Source organism: Phascolarctos cinereus, unplaced genomic scaffold, assembly GCF_003287225.1.
Source record: "Phascolarctos cinereus isolate Bilbo 61053 unplaced genomic scaffold, phaCin_HiC Scaffold_5;HRSCAF=322, whole genome shotgun sequence".
Lineage (NCBI taxonomy): Eukaryota > Metazoa > Chordata > Mammalia > Diprotodontia > Phascolarctidae > Phascolarctos > Phascolarctos cinereus.
The window spans coordinates 413,847,839-413,867,383 of NW_027555958.1; the positions used below are offsets into that span (position 1 = coordinate 413,847,839).

The 19,545-nt window shown below is 38.5% G+C and overlaps 1 protein-coding gene across 4 annotated transcripts in view; it reads right to left on the reverse strand.

Annotated features, from left to right (window-relative positions):
* Nucleotides 1-19,545, reverse strand: part of RABGAP1L (RAB GTPase activating protein 1 like) — a 681,088-nt gene that overhangs the window by 225,552 nt on the left and 435,991 nt on the right. For all 4 annotated transcript variants that reach the window (XM_020970529.2, XM_078156481.1, XM_020970531.2 and 1 more), the window contains exons 16-17: nt 11,095-11,220; nt 8,130-8,273 (exon numbers count right to left, since the gene is read on the reverse strand). In XM_020970529.2, the coding sequence (XP_020826188.1) occupies nt 8,130-8,273; nt 11,095-11,220 (270 nt within the window). The remainder of the gene's footprint in view (nt 1-8,129; nt 8,274-11,094; nt 11,221-19,545) is intronic.

Genomic DNA, 19,545 nt, shown 5'->3' on the forward strand with positions numbered 1-19,545 from the left:
TCGGACCAAACCTTCATCTGGAAAGTCGGGGGGCTGACAGGCCCTGTCTTTGAGATGCTAGTCTAACCGTGACCATTTTCCTTCCCCACTACATTGCTTAAAGTAATACTCAGGGACTGCTTGTCAGCAGTAAGGAGTGAAGTGTGCTGACTTTTACTACACAGTCTCAATCTTATAGGTGTAAAGAGGTAACAAGAACAATGTCGAATGGTCTCATGAAAAGGATTGGCAGTGGCAAGTTTAGGAAGCAAGATCAGTGGTTCTTGACAAGCTACTTCATTAACCACAACACGGGGCTCAACAGGCCCCATACCTTTGGTTGAGACTTCTGGACTTACCCAGACCAAAAAAGATCAAAAGGTGACTGAATGGCTAAGCAATGTGGTACCAAACAATGGAAGGTAGCTAGCGAACGCCCAAAAGGTCAGCTACTGCTGGGACCTCTGCAATAACTGCTTCAATCTAGGAGGAAAGAAGCAAGCCCTCCTGGACTGAAGAAAAGAATGACACTCTCTGCAAAGCCCACGATCATGCCAAACCGCGATGATTCAAAGATTCATTAGCCCCTTGCCTTCAAACTCAAAGTGTAAGTGAAAATTTATTGCATGAGATGAAAGGCTCCGAATCTCTTTACCAGTTGCACAGACAGAAAACAAGGATACCCCCATGATCCCAATCCTGCTCAAAAATAAGACAAAAAGCCTTCTGTAGCTAACTGGTGTAATGCTCTCACTTTGCTCCCACTCAGGGCATGGAAATGAGAGAAGCATACGCTATCAGAGGCAACTTAGTGGTACGGTGGATGGAGTGCCAGCCTAGAGGGAGGAAGACATCTTCTTGAGTTCAAATCTGGCCTCAGACACTTACTATCTGTGTAACCCTAAGTAAGTCACTTCACCCTGTTTGCCTCAGTTTCCTTATCTGTAAAATGAGTAGGAGAAGGAAATGGCAAATCCCTCCAGTACCTTTGCCAAGAAAACCCCAAATGGGGTCACAAAGAGTCAGACACAACTGAAAAACGACCGAACAACAACAACCACCACCACCACCACCACCACCTCAAAGAGTTTCTGTGAGGATCAGATGAGGTATTTGTAAAGTGCTTAGCACAAAGCCTGGTATACAGGAGGTACTATATAAAGGCTTACTTTCTTTCTCTTTTCTTATCACTACACCATGTTTCTCACAAGCAGAACTACTCTTCTGAAAAGCCAGCTACAGCCACTGGCTGCACATCCCATAGAAAGATTATATGCTACAAACAACCCTTGAAGAAAGGAAGCCTGATGATTCAGAGAATGAGAGGGGCTCTCCATGCAAATGGATGGTGGAGGCAGCTCATTTCTGAGAATTACAGAGTTGAAAGGGATCTCAGAAGCCATGTAGTCCAAAAACAATGGAAACTGTTACTGGTAAAACTCATGCAGAGCTCCTTAAGGTTTGTGTACTCTGTATACATTGGTGGGCAGATAGATGGTGAAGTGGACAGAGTGCCAGGCCTAGAGCCAGGAAGACTCATCTACATACATTGCCTCATTAGAGCCCCACAACAGCCCTGCCAGGTGTATAATAAAAGTATTACTAGCCCCATTTTATAGGCGAGGAAACTGAAACTTAACCAGGTTAAATGATTTACCCACTCACACAGCTACCTAGGCTCAGGGGTCAGATTTGATCTCAGCCCTTCCTGACTCCAAGTCTTAATATTCTATCCACTATTACCATGTAGCTTCCATATGGCCTTTGACACTCCTTGATTCTGTGATCTTATAGTGTTTTTTTTAATATCAATAATTGAAATAATTTAAAATTAGGGCAGAGTTACTTATAATTAGAAAGTTTAAAATATCTTGGAAGGAATGTCAGTTCTTAACAAGTATTAGTTAGAAATTATTTTCACAATTCAATTTCCCAATAATTGGAACTATTTAGAGAACTTTACATAGTTTGCAGATAAACATTAAAATAATCAAAACAGATCTGAAATGAGGTCTGACAACTACATGGCACCTTTAATAAAATTCTACTTGAAAAATGTATGCTATGAAAATGATTCAGAAGCCTGGTATCATTTCCAACTTACAGATCCACAGTGAATAAATGTCTACCCTACTGTGAAAAAAGGGATTGCCTACCAGGGCATCTGTGGGTAAACAGCAGATGTTTTGCATTGGAGGGGCACTGATGTTTGCTAATGAAGTTTTAACCTTCAGAGTACCTACTCCAGGGGAAGAATCCCTAAAGATATCAATTAACTTTTACATAATTATTTCTAAAACAAGAGAAGAAAATTATTTACCAACCTGAAATCCAAATTCAAAAGCTGACTGTGAAAAGCATTTTACAAAAACTGATCAAGGCTGCACTTTTCTAGTTTTTAAATTTTTCTAGAGGGCTTAATACAAGCGGCTTAATTGATATGAGCATTTTCAGTTTCAAAGGACATTGTAATCTTGAGTATCCAGATTAATTAAGAGCTGGAAGATCAGGGATAGTTAAAAAATGTGGAGAGTCAATAAAGATGGCACAGGCCTGCTGGACAGCACCACAGTTAGTTAGTGACCTACTTCACAGAGAAGGGAGCTTTGTAAACCTTAAAGCACTACATAAAAGCGAGTTACTGTTATTTGTTAAACATTTACTAAAGGAATTAACTGGTGTCTGCATTACATATAAATCTTTTTCATAATCTTCTACAATCAACTTGGGTTAAAAGAGTAGGCTCTGCAGTATGATGTCATGAAAAGTATAGGAATAGAAGCTCTCCCTCTCCTGAGCTCCATAACAGTGGGCAAGCCATGGAACTTCTCTGGTACTGCTTCCTCTTCTGTCAAATGAGTAGCTTTGTCTAGGTACTCTCCACGGGTCCACTAGAGCTGGACATTAAATATTCCATGATTTGTAAGCAGATCCTTAAATGTTTAACTTCTAATCTGCCAAGGGAAGGATTCTGAATGGATGGGTAGGCTCTAACGTATGAAAACCTTCCAAGATTCCAATAAGAAATTAGAACAGTCACGTTAGCCCCTGGGGGGATGCTCTGTTAATTAAATAATGGATAACTGTAAAAAGTTCTGAGAGATCACTGAGTATAAAAGAGAGTATTAATAGAGGGTGCCCCAATCTAGGCTTTAAATTGCACAAGACTTCAGACTGCACAAAGACTTCTGGAACACTTTGTATGTAGCACTTACTTGTATAAGGACAGCTGAAAATTTGTACAGTGATGTGGGCCAAAGTGGAAACTCAGATAGGCTAGGGCTGTATAAATGAGGTTGTCCTTTATCAATAAATGCCTAGAAATAATTCATCCCTAGATTCTTATTGTTATCAAGAGGTTAATTTTTGGTTCTTTTTAATACTACAAAAATGAGAGACCACAATGCCATTTCCCACTGTAGAGTAAATATGCATGTTTAAAATATCCTCCTCAGAGAGAAGGCATAGATCAAGGCTCTGCATAAACAAAGGATTTCTTCAATGCAAGGCCACATATTGCACCATATGCAAACCAAGTTCAAACAAAATGAAAATGGTGTCACTGTAAGAGTCAGGAAATTCTCAATCATTTCAGTTCAGATTCAACTTCAAGCAAAGAATAGCTAATGGTGTGGGTCATGGTACCATAATTTCTCTTTCCTTTCCTATTTATAAATATTTCAGGTAAGGTTACTGGATTCATAGGCCCTACTTACAGACACTTTTACAGTGTCCCCAAATAACTCTCTTTGTAATCTTGAGTAACCATTTAGAGATGTCTGAGAATACACATTATTTAAGCAAAACACTCTAGGTTGATTCATGAGGACCAAACATCATTGTGCAAATATGGACTTGCTGTTAGATGCTGAATACATATAAGAGGTAGTGTTTTCAACTACTCATATTTTGGAGAGGAGAGGTAGAATGGACCACAACCAAAATAAGGTGAAGGTACCTGGGCTATTTCAAAGGAAAAGAATTTATATTGATTAGCTTTACATTTTAAATCTGATTAACTTCACACATTCATCTTTTAAAATCCAGTCAAATACCTCATGAACAAACATGGAAGGAATCAGAATTCACTGAAAGTATGGAGTATTGAATATCGGGGGATTTTTTTAATCCCACAGAGCACTCAACTTTGCAGTTGTCATGCTTCATACTTCTCACTAAAAAGAAAAACATTTTAAATTAAAGTTATTGTCAGGGGCAGCTAGGTGGTACAGTGGATAGACTACCAGCTCTGAAGTCAGGAGGACTTGAGCTCAAATCTGATCTCAGACAAGACACTTGACACTTACTAGCTGTGTGACCCAGGCAAATTACTTAATCCCAATTGCCTTGCCAAAAAATAATAATAAATAAATAAATAAATAATAAATAAATAAATAAAAAATGAAAAGAAAGCAATAATATCAATAGCTAACATTTCCATAGCACTTTAAGGCTTGCAAAGCGCTTTAAAAATACACTCTCATTTTATATTCATAACAGCCCTGGCAGGTAGATGCTATTATTATCTCTATTACACAGATGAGGAAACTAAAGGAGACTTGCCCAGTGACACAGTGCTAATAAGTGGCTGAGGTCAGATTCAGGTCTTCCTGGCTCCAACTCCAACACTCTATCCATTATGCTATGTAGCTGCCTCTAGGAAGGCTCATGACAGATTGATATAGCAGAGCAGGGATTTGTGCTCTATACAACAAATTTTGGCTACTGAACCAGAATTCATAATGAGGCATCCCAGCTAGCTACCTTTTGGCAGGCTCAAGGAAAGAGAGGAGTTTAGAATGGGCAGTATGAGGGCAGAATTGTGAGGGATCAGGCTAGACTGTCTTGTTTACAAACATAGAGGGAAACATCATAAACAGGACCCAATCATGAAGCACAGGTTCCAGAAGTCTGAGACCAAAGTCACAAAAAGATACATTGGCCAAAGCATAGAAAGCCAGAGCTCTCAGTCCAAACTCAGTCTGGAAAACTAGCATGGTTATCCTAGGGGACAAAGCAGGGCAAAATGACTACTGCACATTGCTTCGATAAGGCTTAGGCTGATTCCATCTCCTTTGAAATGGCACTGCTATCCAGGGTTCAGAGAGCTCTTCACTTAAGGAACCAGGTGAGATAGAAGACAACGCTGGAGTACCATTATACTGGATGGAGTATTGGCAATACAGCATGGCCAAGAATGAGAGAGACCTTTAACAGCCATCTTCCCCATGATGCTTCTAATATGCCAGTTACAGCACAAATGCTGAAGTGACAGCTCCAACAATTTATTCTGCTGCCTGGTTAAATTATGAGATAAGAAAATAAGATCTGTCTCCTTCTGTGATATAACTCATGAGCTCATAAGACAGGGGACTGAAGGCAAATTAAATGCAGCCAGAAGCTGGGAACCTCACTCAGAGGGACCTAAGAAAGGCATGAATGACTGCAGTGCATTTGTGCTGATAAGAGAGATCCTCGTTCAGTGTGTTAGACAGTCAAAGCACTTTTAGTCCTTACTCTTGAGACTGAATGCTACTTTCAAGAAAAGTTTCAGATGTGTGTGGGAACTATAGTTTTCTATCTTCCTTATACCAGTGAAGCTGACATCTAAGTAGCAACCTAACATTGCTGAGAAAGGAAAAACAAAGTCTAGCAATGAGAAAATCCCATAGGTATGTTTCCTTGGAGAACACTTTCTGAAAAATGTCTGTAAAGAAAGATCCATCGCGTTGGAGTAGTGCTATCCGTTTTGAGGCTTTCAGCACTCAAAAAGTTTAAAACAAAAGCACGAAATATGCTTTAATTTAAAGAGCTAAGGATGTATTTAAACTTCAAGAAATACTAAAGTTACTTACAAAGATGAATCTATTCGGCGAAAGTGATTTCAGCATTGGGTACTCAGTTAACTTGTCAAGGTCAAAAGAAGTGCTAAAGGCTCCTGGTGTCTACTGAGTATTGGAGGAGGTGCTGGGGGCAGGATAGGGTAGTAAAGCAGTAGAAAACTCCCTGAATCCCAACTGGCTAAAGAAAGACAAAGAGCTAAAAACTTTGTGGTGAAGTCAACACTTCAACTTCTGTCTATTCTAAAGTTGCAAAGAAACAGCCCAAAAAGGTTGGTTTGGGTTTTTTCCAAAATAGACCCTTCTCCTATACTCTTTCTTTTGCTTTCCTCCTATTATTTAAGGAAATGCTGTTTTTGAATACTGGATGGATTGGATTTTATCAACTCTTTTCAAACTATGACGCTCTTTTTGACTTTAAATTCAATTGTCTTCACCTGGAAGAGGACTTTTAAGTAATTTTTTTTTCAATCTGCAATTTCTTTTTTTGCTTTCAACAAAAAGCACTATCAAGTTTTACCTCCTTCCCTTTTCTTCTTGAAAGTTTTTTGTTTGTTTGTTTTTCCCCAACCACACCTTCTCAATGGCTGTAGGACATTTAAATATTTTTTGGAAAGAAATATGGGAAAGAACTGAGCAACTGCATGCTTTTTCATTATCAATATATTCTACCTAATAGTCTGTTTCACTTTGTAAAATAATTCTAGAATAAATGTGTTTGTAGAACAATATACTGTCTCTTGTAGAGTATCTGAGATTTTGAAAATCAACATTTCTATATCAGGAACAAAACATTAATGTAATATCATGAAAATGTGAATTGCTTACTTGGTGAAGACATCTCACAGGGACCAATTTCTGTAGATGACAGGATCAGTGTTTTTTTTGGCACAGTTATTTACTCTACCAAAACAGATCACAATCCCTTCTGAAACTAAGTAATCTTCAAGAGTTGTTGTGGCCAAAAATTACTGATATGTACGTATTGCACCCCCCAAAAAAACATACACATACATGTACAAACTTTTTTTTAGAGGGTCTAGATTTATGATTTCAATGATACCGGGAACTCCTGGTGAAGAAACTCCTTCTATCAACACAGATAAACACCTGCTCTACAACTTAAAGTCTGAGTAGCCTGAAACAGTGAGAAGTTAAGTGACTTGCCCAGGGTCACAGAGTCATTTGAACTCTGGTCTTTCTGACTCCAAAACTAGCTCTCTATACTATAGCATGTTGACTTTATATCCTATAGTATATACCCCACTTTAAACTGAAATGATACATCCATTTGTTTCCTAAGGCACATGATAGTATTTAGTATGACAGAGATTTTATTCTTAAATGAAAAGGTATTTCTACCAAATCAGTAAAAAACAAATATAATCCACATAGCCATCTACTTATTTCTCTTTCAATGATATAGCAAAAACCTCAGCTAGATCCACTGACACCCTGAATAGCTATGGGTTGAACACACAACTGCATTAATTTAGATCCCACTAATTTGAAATTCGTAATTCAATTATATATAAACATATATGTGTGCATATGTATATACTTCTTGTTATGTAAAAATTATATTTAAAATGCTTATGTTAGACATCTTTAATATTTAACACAATACTGTTCAATGTAAGTTTCTTGTGATATCATTTTCTTTAATCAAATTAGTTAATTTGATTGGTTGGTATCCATTTTTACCTGACCTGATAGTATGTTTATAAGTACAGTACACTATGGTATAGTATAATTTATAGCATACTTTATTTTAGTTATTGGCTTCCACTCTTACCTGGGTTTATAGCTTATTTAATTACATTACCGTAGTTTAATTCCATTACTTTAGGGTAGCCTGTTGGATGGAGAGCTGGCCTCAAAAACAGGAAGACCTGGGTTCATGAACTGCCTCTGACACATACTGGCCATGTGACCTACACTTAATCTCTCAGTGAACTCAGCAACTAAGACTTTAAATTGATTTTTTAAAAAACGTGCAAATCTGTGCTGGTAAAAAAAACTTCCTCATTTGGGAATTTCTTCCTATGCCAGTGAAATCTCAGGTCCATCGATATCCCTATCTCACTGCAATTTATAACAATGTTCAGTAGCAACAAAACTATAGTTTAAGATCCCATACAACAGCTGAAATGAGATTTCTGTTCTATATTCCAAAATAGTGAACTTTTTACTTCTTCTGAATTTCTGTCTTAAAGTCAATCATGAGAGCAGAAAACACAGAAAACTGTGAAATTTTCAAAATGGAATTTTTCTGGGTTGGCTTAGGTTTCTAAGATAGAACCACTGTACCTCACAGAGCAGTAAGTCAATGATGTGGAAGACCATGCATAGAGGAAACTTGGCAGTGAAGAGAGTGAGAAACCATTGCGATGCATACATATGAGCCTCCAGGTTCAGGTCACAGAAGTGGCTATGCAGGTCTGGTAATTGCTCCTGGAATTTAAAGAGGAAAAATGAGGAAAAAAGAATTTAAGTCAGCAAATATTTATTTCAAGTCCACTAAGTACAAGATGTTGTGCTAGGCAATGGAAATGCCAAGATGGAAAACAATATTATCCTTGCTCTTAGAACCCACAGCCTCCTGTAGGGATATTACATTTACACAAATAAGAAGAAAACAAGGAAGATTATGAAGACGGAAAGGAGTAAAGCTCCAAAAGTTTTTATTATTGCTGATTTAGAATTTTATGGCAAATACAGCCATTATCCCTCAACCCCAGTTTAACTCAAATGCCTCATAATGGTGTAGAGGTGACCCTGTATTCTCAAAGACTGTGCCAGCAAATCACAAGCTCCAGAAGGTCCTATCCATCTGGAAAGATGATTTCCAGGACAGTACAGGTTCAGGAAGAAACTGTATTGTCGTCCGAGGGCAGTCAGGTCAATATAAGGGAGATTTATCACTAAGCTGGTTGCAGAGTAATGCATTTTTTGGCCACTGCAATTCCCAAAGATCATTTGCTAAGTTACAGAAGGGTAGTGAATGGTCTGCATTAGTAGAGGGAGGGAACACAGTGATGTAACCACAGATACTCAAAATATTAAAATAAGTGTGAATGTAACAAGGGGAATCAAGAGAGTCCTTCAGATCTACTCTAGTGAGAGCATATCCCATGGAGCATGCATGGAGTTGAGCTAAATTCTCCTGGGCCACTTCCAGGAACACATGGTCAGGGTTAAATGACTATGGATGTGGAAGTAAACCTTGAAGCTCCTTCTGGCCTGGGCACATGTATCCCTAAAAGTGTCCAGGAGTGCTCAACACAACTCCACAAATGCTCCACAGGGTATGCTCCAGCTGGAAGAGATTATGGAGGCTCCACTGATTATGATCATTATATAAGTATTTCTATTGTCACTTTAATCACCTTCTAAGATTTACTGTTTCAGGAAACATTAGAAAAGTGACATAAGGACAAGCACTGGAGTACATAAACAGGCAAGCAAGTGAATAAAATAAATAAAATTATGCTATGAACACACCAAGTCTATGTCATTTGTTCTACAGAAAACTTTACCCTTTGGCAAACCAAGACTTCTGCTTGATAAAGAGCATGAAGATAAAGATAACGACCACTTCTATAACTCCAGTTCATATTTTGATAGCCCCCTCCCATCAACGCCTAGATATATATGAAAAAAATTGTATTCTTTCCTTTAAAGACTAACCAGAATCAAGAGGATTTGTAGAGAAAAGAAGCAGTCTGCGTGGCAGAAAAAGCCTTGTTTGGAGTCAGGCCATCTGATTTCTAGTCCTGTCTTTTGAATGAACTAATTTTTTTTAATTTATGCAAGACACCTAACCACTTTGTGTTTGTATTTCCTTATCTATAAAATGAAAGGGTTGAATTGAATGATCTTATTTTCCCGGCTCTAACTTTTTATGCCTCAATCCGTCTAGCTTCCAGATTATGCAATCATTCCAATGGCTTCTTTAGAACCTAGACAGTTTCAACAACACACAAAAATTCTTATTTTGCTTTTACAATAATAGTACACCGTAACATCCTACACCCAAACAATTAATGAAATTGTTCAAGTACATTGTATGGGACTAAAATGACCTTGTATGAGAACGTCATTTTTCTTCTCCCAGGAAAATGAGCGAAGACTCATGTACTAAGAGGAAGTTAAATTTTATCTGCAAAAGCACAGAAGGCAAAATACAGCCATTTTCATTACTGAAAAGCCAAGGTCAAAATATAGGCGTAATTCTTACTCTAGTTTCCATGATTAAACCATTGGGAAAACATCAACTGTTGCACAGTGTGACTACTTTAAAACTATCACAAATGCATAAATACATATACATCCTTTAAATGGGGTCCATTTCAAGTGGTATCACCCTGTAGATAGATCATATTACTAAAAATGCTAATGGAAGAGAACAAGTTATTTCATGACACTTAGGATTTTTTGCTCTTCATTCACCATATATAATAAGCTAGGCTAGGGAGGTCAGAGGATTAAGCAATTACATCCAATATGATGTTCTCCTAATTATATCTCATGATGAAAACCACAAAAATCAACCCAAATCAGATGGAACCAACAGCTATCTACTATTATTTCAAGAACATCAACCCTCTGTGTATCAGGACAATGCTTTCTGTCATCAGGTTACAAACCTTTCAAAAGCATGAACTTTTTTTTTCTATAAACGAAAACTTAAAACAGCTGAATGATCCTAAAATTACATCTGTTAGAACGAAATCTCAAAATATCTTGCTTCTTGAATGCTTAGAAAGACCCAAATTTATTAGTCTTTTTTTCCCCTCCATTTCTTAATGACCTTGTTCTTGAGTTTCACTTGACATTCATTTTTAACAGTGAACAGGACCATGAGACTTGCGTGGGAAAAACTGAAAACATTTTCTACTTCTAGACCTATATTTGGCCCGGACCTGTTAATTTGAATGCTTTCCCTGTAACTCTCCTAATTTTTTCACATCAACAGTTGTGGCAGTCTGATAGCTAACAACTCTATAAAATGCCTCCCAAATAAATGTACTTTATTAAAATAAAAATCTTTAATGTGCCAGACATAGTAAGTTTCAAAATATAAGCACCACTTTAATGAAATTTAATTTCTCATGGGTATTAAGACTCATATAGAGATTAGGCAAAGTCCATGCTCATTTCTAACATCTGTACAATATCCAATAGAACTTCCTCCCTCACCCTAGAACATCCCTATAATGGCTTTTCAGATTCCCCTCGCCAATAGATTAAAAAGCAGTGATTCTGACCTTACCTGCATGAGCCGTTCCAGTTGATAGAATTTACAGTGAAGATCCTCGAAGTTATTTTTGTAGAGATCCCTCAAACCATAGTCATACATAATCTTCACCAAAACACAGAATGCCTGTTCTTCAGGCATCTGGAGAGGGAAAAATACAATGAGAATGACTGAGGAGTGTGAAGGGGAATTCCTTTCTGGTCTTATTTTGCTGTATAAATGGCTACAGGTCTTCATGAGAAATGGGTTCCACAGCTTCCAACAAAACAGTGATGAAGAAAGAACTTTTTCTATAAGGCCCCCAGATCTACCTGTTAAAGTCCTTTTACCTCCTCACTGGAGCTTCTCTCCCAACAAAGTATTCAGGCCCTTCTTTCTTTCCTATAAAAATCTGCTCTCAGCAGAGGATCTGATAGGATTTCTTGCAGTTTGATAGAATGGAAGCTCTTTGAGGGCAGGAGGCTTTCATTTTTATACCTGCTTCCTTAGCACTTAACCCAGGGCCTGTCACAAAGGACTGCAACAGATAGGTCATCTCGGGAGTGAAGGCACTAGTTACTGGGAAAATTAGGAAAGATGCCCTCTTACAGAAGACAGGAATTGGAGCTGAGTCTTAAATGAAGCCAGAAAAACTAACAGGCCATCTTCTACAGATGCCTTTCCTGATTCCCCCCAGGAGCTAGTACCTCCTCCCTTTTCTGTAAAAATTCTTATATTTTTAAAATATAATTCGTAAATACATATATATGTACATATGTACACACACATACACACACACACACACACACACACACACACTCCCTCAACAACCTCCAAGAGATGACTCTTGATAAACTTCTAATACTTTCATTTATTTCTGTATAGCTGTGCATTTCAGTTCCTACTCTTGGTGACCCCATTTTGGGGTTTTCTTAGCAAAGATAATTTGGTAGTTTGCCATTTTCTTCTCCAGTTCATTTTACAGATGAAGAAATAAGGCAAACAGGGCTGAGTGACTTGCCCAGGATCACCCACTCGTGAGTGTCTGAGGCTGCATCTGAACTCATGAGTCTTCCTGATGCCAAGCCCAGTGCTCTATCCACTGCACCACCTAGCTGCCCCAACACTTGACATACAGTGAGAACTTAATAAATGCTTGTTGATGGATTGGACAGAGGTACAAATGTAATGAAATATGAGCTACACGGCAGCCCAACGGGGTAGTACTTTGTGGATACCAAGAACCCTGAAATCCTATCAAATAAGCAGCTGACCCAGCTGTCATGAGCCATCTATCAGAGGCATATACACATACAAAACCATCTATTTTGAAATGTGCTTAGTGTATTTGGCTCGGTCACTTGTTTTAGAGCAAATGTAGCTAGTGTATGAAATACCAAAGAACGATTAGGGGGAAAAAAATGAATCATCCTTTGTTTACAAGTGAGTCAAACTAGTTAAATGGTTAGGGGAGTTGAAATTCAAGGTAAGAGGCCACATTTGAACTCAGTTCTTCCTGACTCCAGACCCAGCATTCTATCCACTGAGCCATTTAGCTACCTCCTAAAGAGCATGAAGATGACGTTAATGAATGCAAGGCACCAAATCTAAAAACTATCTTCTAGGCCTAGACAGAAGTAATTCGTGATTGTGACTGCTGAACTGTTGTCAGTAATGTCTGAAAAATCACGAAGCATGGAAATGGAAGAGGTGCCACAGAACTGGAGATAGGTTAATATCTCATTTTAAGGGGGGAAAAAGTAGAATCCACAAAACATTGAGATGATGAGCTTGATTTCCAGGACGTATCATTATTTTGTTAATGTTCTAACAGATAGGCAGTCATCACTGAGCTGACACACCTTCATCAAGAACATGCCATGCTAGAATAATGCTAGTACTTTTGTTTTGAAGGTTCAGTAGGCTAGTAGATTGGGGCAGGTTGGGGCGGGGGGTGTGCATATGGCATACCTACACTTCAAAATGTATTTAACAAAGTGTCCTTTATTTCTATCCCTGTAGAATAAGATGGTGATATAGGTGATCTAAATGACAGCAGTTAGGTTGATTTACAAATGGCTGAATGACCAGATCTAACAAGTAATCATTGAAAAACAAACAAACAAAAAAGAAACCCTTCACCATACAGCCCTCTGGACTACAACTGACATCTGTGCAACTCCCCTCATGCTCCACCTTTCCCACACCACCACAAAGATCTGGAGCAACCCAGCCTTGTTCAGAGCCCAAGAAGGAGCCAGCTGCAGGATGTGCAACTGTCCTTGCATCCCTAGCACAGTGCATGATACTTAGTAGGCACTTAATGGTTGTGAAATAAAGTAAACGCTTTGGAAGAAAGTTGTGAAATTTGTGATGACTAGGTGTACTACAAAGTCATGCTTTCTAATCTCAATTGGGCCGTCACTGCTACAAGGCAATTCTTCTATTCTTCCATGTTTTATCAATTAGGCTTTCATCAAAGCTGTTCCAAATGTTCTCTTCTCTCCTAAATCCCTTCTGCTACCAAGCCCATATCCCTTTTTTCCTTTCTCTTCCTACTTACAAGGCTTCTGTGAGATATCCCTTACTCCATATCTCAAAGCCATTTTATACCTTGTCTTCTCTTCCTTTGCTCAAGTCTTTAAGAAGTCCCCTAAATCTGCCTCTTTGTTAAGACTAATATCTCTCCTTATGTCCTCTTTCCATCTCTTCTAGGCTCCTGCAGAAGATTAACTCTGGGATCAACCACTCCCAACTTCAATGTCTCCTGGCTCATGCCTAGATATCAAACAAAACTTCTCTGGACCCTCCCATACTCACACTATTGTCCTGTAACTCCCAAGAATAAGTCATCCTGACTTGCTGACTCACCATCACTGTTACTGAAACTATCAATCTCTTATCAGTTTAATCTAATAGCCTTTCCTCAGTCCTCACCTTACTTTTCTTCTAGTTAGTTTTTGATAGGTAGAGCTGAACAAAGCTTCCCCCTCCATATTATCTCCTCCTTTTGAATAGTGAGACATGACTCCCTTCTACGTCCTGCCTGTCTGTTGTTTGTATAGCTATGAGCACATCTGTCTCTCAAATTACCTTTTACTTACATACAAGTGTACATGTTGTATGTGAATTACATAACAGTAAGGACTATCTCATTTTCTGTCAGCATCCCCAGAAACTAGACCATTGTCTTGAACATGGAGAAGGCTTAATAAATGTTGAATTTAATTTGAGTTCCCTAGTTCAGGCCTCATAACCCCTTGCCTGTGCTACTATAATTGCTTCCTAATTGGTCTCCCTGCCTGAAGTCTCTTCGCTTTCTAATCCATTCTCTTTATATTGATATAATTAATTAACTGTAAGGCTGTTTTTCTTTACCTCTACCTCTCAAAATTTAGAGTTCCATTAAAGGCCCAAGCAACTCAAGTGCCACTATCCACACAAAGCCATTCTCCATGATCATTGGTGCTTCCCAGCCCCAAAGTCACTATGTATTTATTTTGCATCTGCTTTTATATTTACTTCACTTTTATGGGTTTTTTTTCTCCCAGTAGAATGTCAGCTTCTCGAGGGCAGGGATTATCACTTTTGTCCTTGTATCCTTAGTGCCTATCACTACGCCTGCCACATAGTAGGCACTTAAGGCACAAATCTTATGACTAGACCTAGAGCTGCAAAGGACCTTAAAGGTGATATAGTAATAATTATAACAGCAGCTAGCACTTCTATAGCATTTTAAGGTTTGCAAAGTGCTCTACAAAGGTTCTCATTTTATCCTCACAACAACCCTGTCAGAGGTAGGTGCCATTATTTATCCCTGTAGTTATCTGTATGTATATGCCTTATCAGCTCTAATTGATTATAAACTTATATAGTTACAAACAGGTCCATGACAGCAAGGACCTGTCCATAAGGCTGTAAATTCCAAATACTTAAAAACAACAACTTTAATACTGCTTTAAAGTATACAAAGTTAGGTGCTATTCCCTCCATTTTACAGAAAAGGAAACTGAGGCTGAAAGACATTTAGTGACATACCCAGGCTCACACAATTAGCAAGTGTCTGAGTCAGGATTTGAATTCAGATTTTCCCAATTTCACGTCAAGCACTCTAATGACCACACCACATAGCTGCCAAATCATTTTGCAGGTGAGAGGAACTGAGGCAAAAAGTAGTTAAGTGGTCTCACATGTGGAGATTTCCTTTGCCAATGTAGACTTTAACTCAACATGCCTATCCATGCTGTGTGACTCACTATGGGGGGTCCACTCAATATGCTGGGAGTCTTCTTTGAATACACCAGTAGAAGACAAGGACATCAAGGCTGTCCACTGCTCATCCTTTGCTCTTGCCATGGGTCTAGGCCTTTTTTTTAAACAGTATCATTTACTTCAAGGTAGTGAATAAGGAAAGAGGATTAACAACTGTGGGGATCATACAAAAATTCATTGAGAGGAAGTGAATGAATAAGCATTTATTAAATGCTTACTGTGCACCAGGCTAAACGCTGGGTTACATGTGTTTTGAAGAGAGACAGTTCTTGCCCTTAAGGAGCTTACACTCTCATAAGGACGACAAGGGGAGAACTGACTGGGGAAAAGGGTTTGTTCCGGGGAGGTGGCAGGAGTGCTAGGGGTGGGGGGAAGGGCCACGTGCATGGCAGTAGATGGATGGCGAGAAGGCTTGACTGGAAGGCTGGATGAGATGCGAAGCGGAAGCATGTTCTAGTGCGGCGGTGGGGAACTTCACAGTTGTTTGGGTTCAGTCAAAGGGCCACACTTGAGAACCTAGGGGACACAGGTTCCCCACTCCTATTATGTAAAGTAGCAGAGGCACTGTGGGTTAAGTAGCCAAATGTGCACATATTCAGGCATCAATCAACTACACTGCTCTCCTCCACTTACTCTTGATCTAGCTTCATGAGCCTATGCTGTATCCCCCAAATGTAACATTGCTCACCCCTATATCTTTGTACTGGTGTTCCCCTATTTCTGGGATGATCTTCCCTCTTTCCAAAAATTCCTATTCTTTCTCCCTTCCCTCCCTCTCCTTTCTCCCCTGCCCTGCTCTCCTCCATTCTCTCTCTCTCTCTCTCTCTCTCTCTCCCCCCCTTGCCTTCCTCTCCTCCACTGTCTCTCTCTCTCCTTCTCCTTCCCCCTCTCCCCTTCTTTCCTTCCTCTCTCCCCTTCTCTTCCTCCCCACTCAATTCTCTTTCTCCTTCCCTTCCTCTCTCTCCTCCTCATTCTGTCTCCCTCCTTCCCTCTTCCCCTCCCTCTTTCCCTCCTTCCAGCTATTTACATGTTGTCTCCCCCCAGAAGCAAGAAGGTGGCACAATGGATAAAGTACTGGGACCGGAGTTAGGAAGACCTGAGTTCAAATACAGCCTGAGACACTTACTAGCTGTGTGACCTGGGGCAAGTCGCTTAAACAGTATAACAGTATCTCCCTCACAGGGCAGCTGTGGGGATTAAATAAGATATTCCTAAAGAGCCTAGTACAGTGCCTGGCATGCTTATTTCCTTCCTTCTCATTACAATTTAAGCTTCCTAAGGTCAGGGATTATTTTTGTACATCTTGTATCCCCACTTACCAGTGTTTGGCATATAGCTAGGACTTAATAAATGCTTATTCACAGACTGATCTAAAAAACAAAAGCTGTTTCTGAATAGCAGAGTAACAAACAATGTTCAATTTTGTAGCCTTTCTGTTCTATTAGAACAGACAGCCAAGAACATCTCTTGATCTCATCCATTCATTTGTCCAGGCTTACACAGAGTTCATCCCTTTTCTGATGGACCAGCTTATGTAATTCAGTTCTTGGAAGAATAAATTTAGTTCATCCCCTACCTTCCATCCTAGAAATGAGTGTTGAGTCCTGCATTTTTACTTCACTTATATGTCACACAAAAATACTAGGCTAATCTCAAGAAATTCCTTATTGGCTAAGGTATAATTAACAATGACTGTCTCTACTACAGTCATTTATACTAAACTAATCCAGAATCTCAGAAATCATCTCATCATAAAATTGTTCCAATATACCACCAAATACAAGAAAGAAAAAAATATGAAAACAAAACTCTGGAGAGAAAGGAAAAGCCATAACCATGATAAGCAAGAAAGAGAATCCAGCTCTTCTGGAAAAAAAATAGAAATCTAAGCACTCTTTCTTGCCCTTTGTGGCAAGTGATAAACTTACGAACTCACAAATCAGCATTCCTACATCATGCATGTAATGTACAGTTCCTCCCGTGATGAATATGCTTCTACTTGTCTAAGCCCTACTTGGTAAACATGTGTTAAAAGCTCTCACCAAAACATCCGGAAACTTTCAAGGGATGCTCATTAATTTATTGAAGCTACTTCAGTTGAATCCAAAAACACTCATCTTTAAAGTAGCAAACTCCATGGAAAAAGGTAAATACCTTATTATCATTCATTGATCTTAAATATCTCATTCATTGTGTATTTCTCCCCTCACAGGTGGTGAATATAAAATACAAACAACATAAGTCTAGAAAAAAATAGCATTATGAAGGGAAGCAGGCTTTGACAACAACTAATATGGAGCTGCCAATAATGTCTAGAACAAGGATGGACGGCCCATGTGGCCTTCTAGATCCTTGGGTGCAGCCTTTTGACTGAGTCCAAGTTTTATAGAACAAATCCTTTTATTAAGGCAATTTGTTCTGTGAAGTTTGGAGGCAGTCTATATAAAAAAAGAGGCAATAGTATACATAAATGATAAAAAAAAAATAGTAGCTCCCTTATAACGCATCCCCTCTGGAACCTAATATAAATCACTTAGTTTATCTATTTCTTAAGCAATCCCATACTTTACTACTTTTTATATCTGACAAAAAATTTTTTAAGAATACAGTTAATTTCCAAACTGAGTGGGTCTAGTTTATATAATATTCTAACTTTAGCAGACAGGTACCCTATATGGATAATAGACATTAACTATGAGCAGAACATTATAAAATTTCCAATGCTGAAATTATGTTAAACATAATCTAATATCTGACTTTTCAGAAGGCACTTCAATACCTTTTAGTATTTCTTTTTTTTTTGAGGGCTAGGCAATGGAATTAAGTGACTTGCCCAGGGTCACACAGCTAGTAAGTGTTATGTGTCTGAGGCCGAATTTGAACTCAGGTCCTCCTGAATCCAGGGCCAATGCTCTATCCGCTGCGCCACCTAGCTGCCCCCCTTTTAGTATTTATTTCATAATGAATATCTATTCTCTCTATAAGGAATTGCTGATGCCAATGAAGATGTAAGAACCACAGAAAAATAGAAAGAGCTATAATCAAGCTGATACATCATCTATCCCAGGAGTTCTTAACTTAGGGTGTGTGAACTTTTTAAAAAGTATATTTTGATGATTGTATTCAATTTAACTGGTTTACTTTGTAATCCTACATATTTTATTTCCTGCATTTACAAATATTTTTCTGAGAAGGGGGCATTACGATTCATCAGATTCCTAGAGACACATGACACACAAGAAAGTTAAGAAGCCCAGATGTAGCCTAATTATATCATTTTTTGTAGGTGAAGAAAGTAGAACAGCAAGAGAAAAGGATTTGTCCAAGGTGTAAGTATAGGCAGTAAAATGAGAGAGCCAAGATTCAAACCTAAGTCTTCTCATGATTTCCCCCTAACTTCCCAACCTTTCCCGACGTGGAAGAGACCTGATGGAAACCACCAAGTCACATCTCTTTGCCAGGAAGAAAAGGGATATCTCACCCAATGACAAGCGGACTGCAAGAAGTGACTTCGGTCAAATGGCACAGAGGCCCCTCAATATAGCCAGAATTCATATGATTTCTCTAATCATCCAATCAATGACTAGACTAAAGCTGCTTTACTGATAGTGTAATATAATGTGAAAGGTGTTACTGTGAAAGCATCAGTTTATCCTTCATTCCTTTCTCTCAAAATTAGACTACACATTCAATGAACTGAAAAATAAATTGTGTGATTCCACTGCTAGGATTCTACCTTAATCGTAGCAAGAAAAGTAAATTAGCCATATGCACAAAAATATTTATAGCTACTTTATTCATAATGGAAAAAACTGGAAGCATGTTGATATCCCTTCATCAAAGGATAGGAGAATAAGCTATGACATATTCACATGAGGGGACATCAGGATGTCATAAAAATAATAAAGAAAAATGTCAAAATATTTATAAAAAAGAAAGATCATTTGACTCAGACAGCATAGAAATTGGCTACAGCTCTATACTTTTTTAAGAAAAAAAAAAAGAGCATCTGACAAATTAACAAGAGGACATAGAGCACACCTAGATTTTTTTTTGGTGTTCATTTGTGAATCTGTTTAAATGTATGGATAATAGTTTTCCCATTCTCTTTATCTGCTTAGGATGCACATGGTTTTACTTTAGAGATTAGGATTGGAAATTAGCCCCATGTATGGCTCAACCATTGGTAGACTGGTATCTGTTATATTTTTTAAA